This window comes from Nicotiana tabacum, chromosome 4 (assembly GCF_000715075.1).
Source record: "Nicotiana tabacum cultivar K326 chromosome 4, ASM71507v2, whole genome shotgun sequence".
NCBI classification, from domain to species: Eukaryota; Viridiplantae; Streptophyta; class Magnoliopsida; order Solanales; family Solanaceae; genus Nicotiana; species Nicotiana tabacum.
The window spans coordinates 118,420,112-118,432,764 of NC_134083.1; the positions used below are offsets into that span (position 1 = coordinate 118,420,112).

Here is a 12,653-nt window from a genome sequence, read left to right on the forward strand (position 1 = left end):
GTCACCATATTTTTGAACCGCTTTGCCTTCAAAATTAAGTACTACTGTTGTATCCTTGATATTTCCTAATTTCTGTCTACTCAAACTTGAAGAACTTCCTAACAAGTACTTTCGTATTACAAACATTCTTAATAATTGTTACGGTGATTAATGTAATCAGTTCTTTCACATTTCTTATTGACTACTATGGAGTAGTAAAGTCAAATATTTATCTGCAAGTGAAATTACTGTTGAATATTTTTACCTGCGGGCTGCGGTCCACTTTGACTATTAGCCATAAGGATGTACTAGTAAACTGTGTTTCTTAGAATTTAAATTAAAAGCTACACTTGTACACTTGACTATGATATGGAAGATATTCGAGTTATAATCAAAACCAAAATCATTAAATTATAAAATCATACATCTTTTAAGCATAACATACTCTTTCAATTGATAGACTGTAAGTATTCGAGTATCTGGAAGTGCATTGATCAAGCGAAGCTATTAAAAATAAACAGCATGGTCTTCCCCCTTTTACAGGCCTAGAGAGTTGGTGAGGGACTGTGAGCGGGGTTCTTGGGGGGGGGGGGGTGTGGACAACAAAAACTTAGCTTGGACTACTGGTGGATTACAAGTTATAGTTATCTAGTCCAAGATCCCTAAGTGCATCAGTTGCAGCATTCTTACAGCTCTTGTGATTCATCTTAGCCTTTCTGATGAGCTTCTCAATGCCATTACCAAGCAAAATAGTTCTGAAAAAAAACATGAAGTAATTTCATCAAGGAGCTTCACAATGTCAAAACTACTTATTTCCTAGGAAACTGGCTGACAAAAACTTACCAGCACCCAATGTTTGCACCAAACCACATAAGTTTACCATGATGTGGTGACATTAAGGTGAGAATATATATAAACTAATCAGGATTAAGTGATTAAAGTTTGAGTAAAAGATATATATAATGCATTATAGGTTTGCTACAGATGCCAGGTGCGGAAAGTTTTTTCTGGCCGTCTACCCTTACAAACTGGCACATCAAATCCTTAACATATCAGCAGAAAGAAAAAAAAAAAAAGTCTAGTGGGCACTTGCCTGTTTTCTGGATTCCTAACCACAAGATTTCGAATCATGAAACAACAGCTTTTTAGCAGTTGGTCTGATTCTGGAAACCTCTGCATAGCTTGGATAACAGTATCACCAGCTCCAGCTTCAACTGCACGGGCAGCATTATTTGGAGACCTCAAGGACAGTACGGTAATCATAGACATGACCTGGAAAATGGAAAGAGCATCAAAGAGGTGTTATGGTGACTAAATTGTGTGCATGCAGATAGTCCTGTTTTCACGTATAACCATCACCGCATCAACATTTTCCACCACCAGTCACTAAGGGGAAAACTTGTGTGTAATTTATTATATATATAAAATATAGTATCAGAGAGTGAAACTAAAAAGAAATAACTACTCGTATGGTTGCATTTTTAACCTTCTGAAGTTTCTAACTAACAAGGTGGTTGGAAGGGTATGACCGGAAGAAAAATGTGACGAAGTGTTGCACTAACCGGCTTTCCCTCAATTGTTGTAGATTATCATTATTGGGCGACGGGTTCCAAAAATTGCAGTAGCTTCCATACAAGATATTCCCCTTTCCTGGTACTCTTTCATCCACAGAAAGAGATACAAAAGAAGAAAAAAAAAAAAATATATATATATATATATATATATATATATATATATATATATATATATATATATATATTTGTTCTTCTTTGGTGATTCTTTGAAGTCATCAAGAGAGGGGTTCTTTTTATCCAAAACAAAGGGGGTTCTCTCAGTGTTGTGAAAAGCGGGCGCTTCCTCGCTAAAAGCGAGAAGCGAGGCGAGGCGACCCATCGAGCGCTTCTGCTATCTGAAGCGTAGCAGGTATTCAAAAGCGCTCGCTTCCCACTAAAAAGCGAGAAGAACGATGCGAAGCGATGCGTAAGAAGCGTGCGCTTCTCTGTTTTAAAGGGCTGCCAGCCTATTTAATTAAAAAAGATATTCTTTTTTTATAACATATCGACCAGCTGCAACAGAGAAAGAAAGAGGCGACTAGGGGTTCAAGTTTTCTACACTTTTCAACTTCAAGATCATCAAGTTTGGTCCAGGTATGTGCTTTCTTCTTCCTTCTTCCTCTTCTTTTTCTTTTTCTTTCACTGTTTCAGCGTCCAAATAGCAGTGAAATGCTGGCGAATTTTTTTTTTCCCTTCAGTTCTTCTTTCTCATTCTTCTCCTCTTCCTCTTCTTCATTTTCTTGCACTGTTTTTTCGTTTGAAATGCTGCCCATTTTTTACTGGAATGGTATACTGCCCTTCTTATTTTTATATCATTTATTCTTAGTTCTTATTGCCTTTCTTATGTGTTATTTAGTTGTTCTTTTAGTTATCCGCTTCACTTCAAAAAAGCGAGCGTTTTGCTTCTCGCTTTAAGCGAAAAGGGGGTTGTCGCTTTTTCTCGCTTCACGCTCTTCACAACACTGGGTTCTCTTAACAATGACTCAATCAGTCAATTGATGGAGGTCTTTGATATCCAGCCATAACTCTCCATGCCACCCTTTTCTAGAGAATAGTGATTTGGAGAAAATTTATGTAACAGCTAATGGTATTACCTCTTGTAGCATAGACGGATCATCAGAAAATCTTGTTGCAAGTTTAATAAGCTTGTCCATGCCACCCTTTTCTACAATAGAACTCTTGTTTATGTCACTTCCTGCCAACTGCTCACTATAATATATTAAAATTTAATTTTAAGTAGGAAGACAAATAGCAGATAATCAGTTTATAAGGACCAAAAGAAAGTTGAAGTTACATGCACAGCTTGAAACATGATTCAGACTATTCAATCTACATAACACGAAAAATTCAATTTGTATATCAGAAACTAAATATAAAGTGTACAAATATGCTATGAGCAAAACTTCTGAGACAATTGGGACTTCTAGCTACATCAATACATAGGCACAATCAGATGCTAAAATTAGCCAATCTGCCATATCAAAAGGAATCATGCTTACATTACCAAATTTTCATGGAAGATAAACATATATGTTTGAATAAATAATCAACTTTGCACCTTAGATAACAAGGAGCAACAAGTTCTGGCTACAACTTTTTCACCCTGTTCACTGCTGTCATCTATGCATCGAAGAATTGCATCTATACCACCATTATCAGCAACAGCTCTGCATATTTCATCCTAAAGCCAAAAGTAGGACAGAATTAACAATTAGGAACTACAAAGCAACTGACTCAAACTTACAAGTCCCTGACTATAGGAAAAATGTTATGATCATCAGTTTGTTATTAGTGGAGCCAACGGCAGCTAAGAGAACTTACAACTAATGCCTTGCCACCTAGCTGAGTACATGCTATATGCAGTTGCTAATTTTAAAAAAAAAAAATTTCTAAGGGTTGAAATAATATTCACTTTCTCAAGATAGTAGTATTTCCTTCAGAGCTCATTTATTTTTATTGCACCTTGCATAAGATAATTTATACCTTAATACTGCTAGTCAAGGTACGCATTGTGTATTATGACTAAAGTAGCAATCTTCCAAGACAAGATGAGTCATCAAAGTGAAAATTAGCAATAAAAATAAAAATGGAAAATTGACAACTAGCTCCTGAAAATGATCGGTTAACATTATTCTGTACCTTTAATACATGCGGACTAGTGACAAAACGGTCTCCTGTTTTAAAGACTCATAAGCCCATCTAACGAGGTTAGTCAGTTGACGACAATGCTGCAGGGAAAATTTGATTAACTACTGTTAACGTGGATCTATGTTAGCATACAACAACTTATCACTTACAGGGAGGGAGAGTGCACAGATATGGAAGGGATAGTGTATTTCTTTTTTTTATTGTTGAAGGTAGTAGTTTATTGATTCCAGCAACAAGCGTTGTAAGATAATCACATGAGGGCCTACATTACGAATAGTGTAATGACTAAAAGGGATAGTGTATTATGACAGATCCAAGGAAGATTTAAGTTTAAGGGGTTTAAGAATGCTGATATGCAAAATGCAAAGTATATAATTAACATATTCCTTGTGTCTTAAATATATTTCTTACATTATTCAGTACTTACATTAACAGCAACAGCCTTCAAAGCAATGCTTGCAGACACCAGACTAGGCGACTTGATCCCTTCATGAAGTGAACCAACAAGCACTTCGACAATTCCAATTTTGGCAAACCTTCTGGCGTACCCGTAAACCTACAGTTGAGAACAATAACATTTACACAAAGTCTCACTGTTTAAAGCAAGCCTTAGAAATGTAAAAAATTCAATCATGATTGTTAAAGCCATATACTCTCTTAAGGTCGGCCTACCATACCAATTCAACCAACTCCCACCCCAGTTGATATCTTCATAACCCAGAACATTCATAAATCAGTAAATAAGTGGATCTAGGATAAGCAGTTCAAGTTCCATATTAATACAGCATCCTCCATTTGAATGTATAGTTGGTTTATCTGGAGTCAAGGGTCATTGATCTGCAGTTCAATCATTGGGTCAGCAATAATGGATTCACTAAAAATATATTTTTCTCCTCAAATATGAATGTATAGTTGTTTTGTTGAAAGTCAATTTGAACAGGTTTGAGAGATAAATAAAAAGATGAAGCTGCAAATCTTCACTTTTAAAGAAAACCAAATAATAAAAGAAAACTGGTCAAAGATGATCAAGCTTAAATTTTGAAGAGCGATATGTGTCATTTAGTTTGCCACAAAAGAACTTATAATCTAACAATTTACTCCGTACCTCACAGTTCCTTTTTGGTTCTACATTTAGTATATTTACTTTACATATTAAAAAAAACTAAGAATTTTGTCACAATATGATGTACGACTAGCATAATGCAGCTCTTATTCAGGTGATATAATCAAGGTTGTCTGGAAATATAAAATAGGGAGAAATCTTCAGTTTTTCTATAGTTCATGTGGTAATGACTGAGTTGCTTTTGTCAGAAGTGAGCGCCGATGCAACGATACAACCTGAAAGACTGCTCACTCAGAAGTGGTGCTTTTGGGAACTTCATCATATACTGGTCCAGGTCACAGATCATATTTATCTTGTTCAGTTTCAAAAATTAGCTTGATCCCAAACTTATTAAAGAATAGAATAGGTTGCACAAATCTATCCATGTGAAGTATTCCACCTGTATTATGGTGACAAAACTCTGGATCTGATGAGCAATTAGCATGAAATAGCAACTACTACTATAAATGTTTACTTACTTCAGAGGCCACAACACGATTATCATCAGATGTTAGCAAGACTCGTAAAGCGTCATATAAATAAGGAATGCCCCCCCTATTATATTCTCTTAAACATTGAAGAATCAGCTCATCAATTTTCAAGTTCATAAATGCCTCCTTGAGGACCTCATTACCAGTTGCAGCCGCAGAAACAACAGACAATCCACTGTTCAAGATGCTTATGTTTTCTTTCCTATTGTTTAGGATATTCATAACCATCTTTGGGCCATTACTCTCTCTAAACATTTCAGTGCTCTGTAGATCTGCACATGATACAATTATGCATATTAGACATTTACCACAGATAATATCAACTTTCCCATTTAGACATAAGGGCATGAAAAACTGCCAAAATATTCAACCATAATTATACAAGTATGGAACTGATATTTAGGCAGTATGAGTCACATGTCTATGTGTCATCTCATAAGCAAATCAAAATTATAACAACAACAACAACAACACACCCAATGTAATCCCACAAGTGGGAAGCGAATGAAAATTAAAAATTATGACTTGAGAAATTTCTACATTACGACTTTCAAAATATTACAACACCCACTAAGCATAATCATTTCATCCTCTAAACCTGCTACTGATGCATGAAAAAGTGTAAATAGATGCTGTCATGTTGATAGGTCTGCAACAAACAAGTCCTAGTCGTCCAAATAATGTATTAACGACTAATGCTTCAGATAAGAAGTAGGAACTAGGATTTGCTTTCTCAAAAGCAATATCAGCTCAAAAACCTTCTTTTTCTGTTTGTGCTAGACGCATGCCTCCAGTAAATTACAAAGAACAACTGAACGGAAACAAAAAAGATCCACAATTTTAACCCAATTAAAAGCATTCATTGTAAAACACTAAAACTATAAGTAAACATTTCATTAACAAGAACAAGGACTAGAATTGCGATGTTCAGTTTCACGGCCAATATAAAATAGTGGAGTAAGAAAACAAGTATATGTGCTGAAAATCTGACAGCATGTGATTGAAAAAAAAGATGTATTACATCTGTGAGAAGGCACGGGAGAAAATATGTTATTGATATATTGAATGAATGCATAATACTACACAAGAGGTCCTTATTTATAGCTATACTATACAAGGACATACTACTACTCTACCAATGTGGGACAATACTACACTATATACATGCTGTAAATTAACACTCCCCCTCAAGCCGGTGCATACAAATCATATGTACCGAGCTTGTTACATATATAACTAATACGAGGACCAGTGAGAGATTTGGTGAAAATATCTGCAAGTTGATCATTTGACCTCACAAACTTTGTAGCAATCTCTCCTGAAAGTATCTTTTCTCTGACGAAGTGACAATCAATCTCAATGTGTTTAGTTCTCTCATGGAACACCGGATTTGATGCAATATGAAGGGCAGCTTGATTATCGCACACAAGTTCCATCCGACTGATTTCATCAAATTTCAACTCCTTGAGCAATTGTTTGGTCCAGACTAGCTCACATGTTGCCATAGCCATTGCTCGATATTCTGCTTCTGCACTAGACCGAGCAACTATATTTTGTTTCTTGCTCTTCCAGGATACCAAACTTCCTCCTACTAAAACACAATATCCAGACGTAGAACATCTATCAGAAGGTGATCCTGCCCAATCAGCATCTGAGTATCCAATGATCTGCTCATGACCTCGATCCTCAAAGAGTAACCCTTTGCCTGGAGCCGATTTTATATATCGAATAATGCGGACAACTGCATCCCAATGACTATCACAGGGAGAATTCATAAACTGACTTACAACACTCACAGGATAGGAAATGTCGGGTCTAGTCACTGTGAGATAATTTAATTTTCCAACCAGCCGCCTATAGCTTGCAGGATCGCTAAGCGGCTCCCCCTGTCCTGGCATAAGTTTAGAATTCGGATCCATCGGAGTGTCAACAGGTCTGCAACCTATCATCCCGGTCTCCTCAAGAATGTCTAAAGCATATTTTCTTTGAGAAATAACAATACCTGAGCTAAACTGGGCAACCTCAATACCCAAAAAGTACTTCAATCTGCCTAGATCCTTAGTTTGGAAGTGCTGGAAGAGATGCTGCTTCAGATTGGTAATACCATCCTGATCATTGCCAGTAATAACAATATCATCAACATAGACTACCAGATAAATACAGAGACTTGAAGCAGAGTGCCGATAAAACACAGAGTGATCAGCTTCACTACGAATCATGCCAAACTCCTGGATAACCGTGCTGAACTTACCAAACCAGGCACGAGGAGACTGCTTTGGACCATAAAGTGACCGACGCAAGCGACATACAAGGCCACGAGACTCCCCCTGAGCAACAAAACCAGGTGGTTGCTCCATATAAACCTCTGTGGTCGAAGGTGGAGGAGGAGCTATAGTAAACTCCTCAAAGGTTGGTATAGGTAAGACCTCAGATATATCATGGTGGTCAGCAGAGGTAAAGAAAGGTTTAGACTCAAAAAATGTGACGTCAGCTGACATAAGGTACCTACGAAGATCTGGAGAATAACAACGATATCCCTTCTGAACACGAGAATAACCAAGGAAGACACACTTGAGAGCACGGGGAGCTAACTTATCTTTCCCAGGGGCTAAGTTATGAACAAAACACGTGCTCCCAAAAACACGAGGTGGAAGAGAGTATAAGGGTGACTGGGGAAACAATACTGAATGCGGAATCTGATTCTTGATGGGAGATGAAGGCATCCGATTAATCAAATAACAAGCTGTGAGAACTGCATCGCCCCAAAAACGCAACGGAATACGAGATTCAATTAGAAGTGTGCGAGCAGTCTCAATAAGGTGCCTATTCTTTCTCTCAGCAACCCCATTTTGCTGAGGGGTATAAGGACAAGATGTCTGATGAATAATTCCCTTAGAAGTCATAAACTGCTGAAATTGAGAAGATAAATATTCTAAGGCATTATCACTGCGAAAAATGCGAATAGAAACACCAAATTGGTTTTTGATTTCAGCACAGAAACTCTGGAATATAGAAAATAACTCAGAACGATCTTTCATTAAGAAAAGCCAAGTACATCTTGAATAATCATCAATGAAACTGACAAAGTAACGAAATCCCAAGGATGAACTGACTCTACTAGGACCCCATATATCAGAATGAACTAAGGAGAAGACAGACTCTGCATGACTCTCAACACTACGCGAAAAGGAGGCTCGGGTATGTTTTCCAAGTTGACACGACTCACAATCTAATGTAGACAAACTAGATAAACTAGGCACCATCTTCTGAAGTTTGGATAAACTCGGATGTCCTAAACGTCTGTGGATTAGATCTGGAGGATCTGTAACTAGACATGTTGTGGAAGGACTGAGTGAGTTAAGGTAGTAAAGGCCTTCTGATTCACGCCCTGTACCAATTGTCTGTCCCGTACTGCGGTCCTGCATAATAAAAGAATCGTCAATAAAATATATACCACAATGGAGGGCACGAGTCAAACGACTAACAGATGCAAGACTAAAAGGACAGCCAGGGACATAAAGAACGGAATCTAGGGTGATAGAAGACAAGGGATTAGCTTGTCCAACTCCTTTTGCCTTAGTTTGACATCCATTGGCTAAAGTAACAGTGGGAAGAGACTGTGAATATACAATATTTGACAAAAGTGATATATTACCAGAGATGTGATCAGAAGCGCCGGAGTCCATGACCCATGGGCCAAGAGTGCTAGACTGGGAAACACAAGCAAAAGAATTACCAGAAACAGAAGTATCAGTCTGAGCAACTGAGGCTACTTGTGGAGATGTCTGCTTACTTGCTCGATACTGAAGGAGCTCATTATATTCTTCTTTAGATAAAGAAGATCCTTGGTTACCTGGAGTCTCGGTCTGAGCAATGTAAGCATTTTTGGGTGGACGACCATGTAAGGAATAACACATTTCACGAGTGTGTCCAAGTTTGTGACAATAAGAACACTTGGGTCTAGATCTTCCAAAACGACCTCCTCCTCGTCTATGCTCCATAGTTTGAGATGCCCGAACATCCATTGTCTGGGATGCAAAAACAGAGGAATCAAGTATCTGTGATGAGATCACTGGTGGACTTGGTGCTGCAGCAAGGCGGAGTAATCGAGAGAATAATTCATCAACTGTCGGGACAGACGGACTAGCCAAAATCTGGTCGCGTACTGAATCAAGATCATTAGGAAGTAGCTCTTGTTGTTTTTCCACACTAGCCGAAACTGGCATCAACTTCTCAAATTCCTCCATGACTGCCTGTACTTGACCCAAGTAAGTAGACATATCCAATTCCTGCTTCTTTAAGTTTGTCATCCGTGATATCACATCATAGAAGCGAGATATGTCATTAGTGTATAAGGTGCGTGCCTTTGCCCAAACCAAATAATATGTCTGGAATGGACGAAACAAGGGCATCAACTTGGAATCAATAGATCGCCACAAGATGCTACATAACTGAGCATCGATTTTTGCCCAAAGTGCTATTGCCTTTTCATCTCCATCGCTAGACTGTTTGATTAGATGATCTTGAACACCTTGACCTCTACACCATAACTCGACAGATGAAGCCCAAGCTAAGTAGTTTGAACCTCCCATTAAAGGTTCCGAGGTAATAATAACACTAGAGTTTCCAGAACTCATGTTTCTAGACCCAAAAGCATCAAATCCCAAAGACATTGTTGCAAATTATTGCCAAATAGGAGAAAGAATCAACTGTAATCCACTGAAACAGTGTACGGAAACACAGAAACAGAATACTGAAAACTGTAGCTGCCGGAATCTACTGTAGCTGTCGGAATAGTACTGTAGCTGCCGGAAAAAACTCAAAGTTGTCGGAATGGAATGAAAACAGTAGGGGTAGGATCGGAATTACCAGGCGACCCAACTGTTCTGAAGGAAGATTTTCAAAAAATGGCCGGAAGTGGTCGTACGCGCCGGCGCGTGAGCTCACGCGCGTGAGCTTCTGGTGGCGCGTGAGGCTGCTTCTGCCGGAGTTGTTCACTGGGGTTTGGTCGCCGGACAGTGACGACTCTTGTGGTAGTGTTGGATTTTGCACAACACTGACAGAAATGAAGCAGATAGAAAACAACCTTAAAAAAATACTGATTTCTCTTTCCCGGAATCGCTGGAATTTATGCACAGCGATAAGTCTCTCACAATTGCTCTGATACCATGTGAGAAGGCACGGGAGAAAATATGTTATTGATATATTGAATGAATGAATAATACTACACAAGAGGTCCTTATTTATAGCTATACTATACAAGGACATACTACTCCTCTACCAATGTGGGACAATACTACACTATATACATGCTGTAAATTAACACTCCCCCTCAAGCCGGTGCATACAAATCATATGTACCGAGCTTGTTACATATATAACTAATACGAGGACCAGTGAGAGACTTGGTGAAAATATCTGTCATACCATGAAGTAAAGAAGCCAACGTCTTCAGAGCTGAAACAAGGCTCTGATCGAATCCACTCCCAAGTTTACAACATATGGAACACACCAATCCTACAGCACCATTCTTAGTTGCTATAGCAGCATTTCCTGATCCATCAACATTACACACATCATTTAACTTATCTAACCATTCAATAATTTGCTTTACGTCGCTCTCATCCCCGCCTCCCTGCTTCCAATCACGATCCAATTCCTTCAGCCTCTCAAGTGATTGAATTACCGGATTTCCCTCCCCAGATCCCGAAACGCTAGTCACAATACCTGAGAATGAACATGAAACAGACTGAAGTAAGATTTAGTGAGAAGAGAGGGGGGGGGGGGGAGGGGGGGGGAGTCTGTTACAGAAACTAAAAATACCGGAGAGATCGACGCCTTGGAGAGATAGGGTTTGAATGGCGTCTTCAAGGGCTTCTGTGGGGTCCATTCCAAGATCTTCAATATTTTCTTTCACTAATTCATCGAAGGCTTGTTGAGATATTGTGCGAGCGGAGTTCGGTGGGGCCATATTCGCCGTCGACGGCGATCGATTGCTCGGTGCAACTAACCACGAGTCTGAGACGGTGAGAGGGAAATCGCCGGCGGAAGCTGAAGAAGAGAGTGCGGGAGATGCTTTTGGAATTTTTGAATCAAACAGACGTCGGTCCACAGAATATTGGGCTGATTGGCCCAATTTCCTCATGGACAAGCCCATGACCAAATTGGTGAGGGAAATGGGAAAAAATCGTAAAAATTGCATGGGTCGCCCCATTTGGTCGCCCATTTTTTACTTATACCCGTTTTGTTATTCCGTTTGCATCCGTACCTATTTTTTTGTTAAAAGCATTTTAAAAAGACTATTTTTCTCTTCTTTAATAAAAGACTATTGACAAACTGCAGGACAAAAATTTAAGCATGTTTAGGCTGAAGTTTTAGCAAATAAACTAAAAAAACTTCAGTTTGTTTAGACTGAAGTTTCGGAAAAAATCAAGACAAAACTGTAGACTGCGTTACAAAATTTCAGTATGTTTTGGTATGAAATTTTAGCAAATGAACTAAATAACTTAAGCATGCATTAGCAAAAACTCTTTAGAAAATTACATACTACAAGACAAAAATTTATGCATGTTTAGTCTGAAATTTTAGCAAATGAACTAAAAAATTTCAGCATGTTTAGTCTGAAATTTTAGCAAATGAACTGAATAACTTCAGCATGCATTAGCAAAAACTCATTAGAAAATTACATACTACAAGACAAAAACTTAAGCATGTTTAGTCTGAAGTTTTAGCAAATGAACTAAATAACTTAAACATGTTTAGTCTGAAGTTTTAGCAAATGAACTAAATAATTTAAGCATGTTTAGTCTGAAATTTTAGCAAATGAACTAAATAACTTAAGCATGTTTAGTCTGAAGTTTTAGCAAGTGAACTAAATAACTTAAGTATGTTTAGTCTAAAGTTTTAGAAAATGAACTAAATAATAACCTCAGCATGTTTAGACTGAAGTTTCAGATAAAATTCATGGCAAAATTGTAGACTGCAGGATAAATAACTTCAACATACATTAGCATGAACTTTTAGCTTCAATGTGAAACAACTCCATGCTATATTAGCATGAAGTTTTAGCTTCAACATGAAACAACTTCATGCAAGTGTGACTCTGAAGATGAATCTGGACAAGTTTCTGATTTTTTATAAAGTTGTTAAGAGGAGAGGAGAAGATCGTTTTATATCTTATGTCAGGGGTATAATTGTCATATTATTACGGATTTTTTGTGAGATGGCTACCAAATCAATAATTTTTAAAAATAGGATACATGTTAAAAGGTGGCACAAATATAGGGTACGGATGCAAATTCCCCAAAAAAACAGAAATAGTCGTATTTACAACTGGCAATGGAAAAATAACCACAGTTTAAAAGTAATCAAATTTTAGCT

General features: G+C 37.9%; 1 protein-coding gene across 1 annotated transcript; it reads right to left on the reverse strand.

The window, feature by feature from the left end:
* Nucleotides 1-367: 367 nt before the first annotated feature.
* Nucleotides 368-11,514, reverse strand: LOC107781027 (uncharacterized). Its single transcript, XM_075252364.1, has 8 exons — nucleotides 11,097-11,514; nucleotides 10,701-11,000; nucleotides 5,262-5,545; nucleotides 4,108-4,236; nucleotides 3,091-3,213; nucleotides 2,627-2,734; nucleotides 1,073-1,251; nucleotides 368-734 (listed from the first exon to the last, which is right to left on the reverse strand). Exons 1-8 carry the CDS (start codon nucleotides 11,497-11,499, stop codon nucleotides 611-613), a joined length of 1,650 nt encoding a protein of 549 aa, XP_075108465.1. The 5' UTR covers nucleotides 11,500-11,514; the 3' UTR covers nucleotides 368-610.
* Nucleotides 11,515-12,653: the final 1,139 nt, after the last annotated feature.

Excerpts from the sequence above, each read along its gene's own strand:
- LOC107781027 (XM_075252364.1), bottom strand. The coding sequence starts at position 11,499 with ATGGGCGACCAAATGGGGCGACCCATGCAATTTTTACGATTTTTTCCC. Across the intron at positions 4,237-5,261 it reads ATCGTGTTGTGGCCTCTGAA|GTTTACGGGTACGCCAGAAG; the intron begins GTAAGTAAACAT and ends TCTCAACTGTAG. Across the intron at positions 2,735-3,090 it reads GTTGCTCCTTGTTATCTAAG|TTGGCAGGAAGTGACATAAA; the intron begins GTGCAAAGTTGA and ends TATAGTGAGCAG.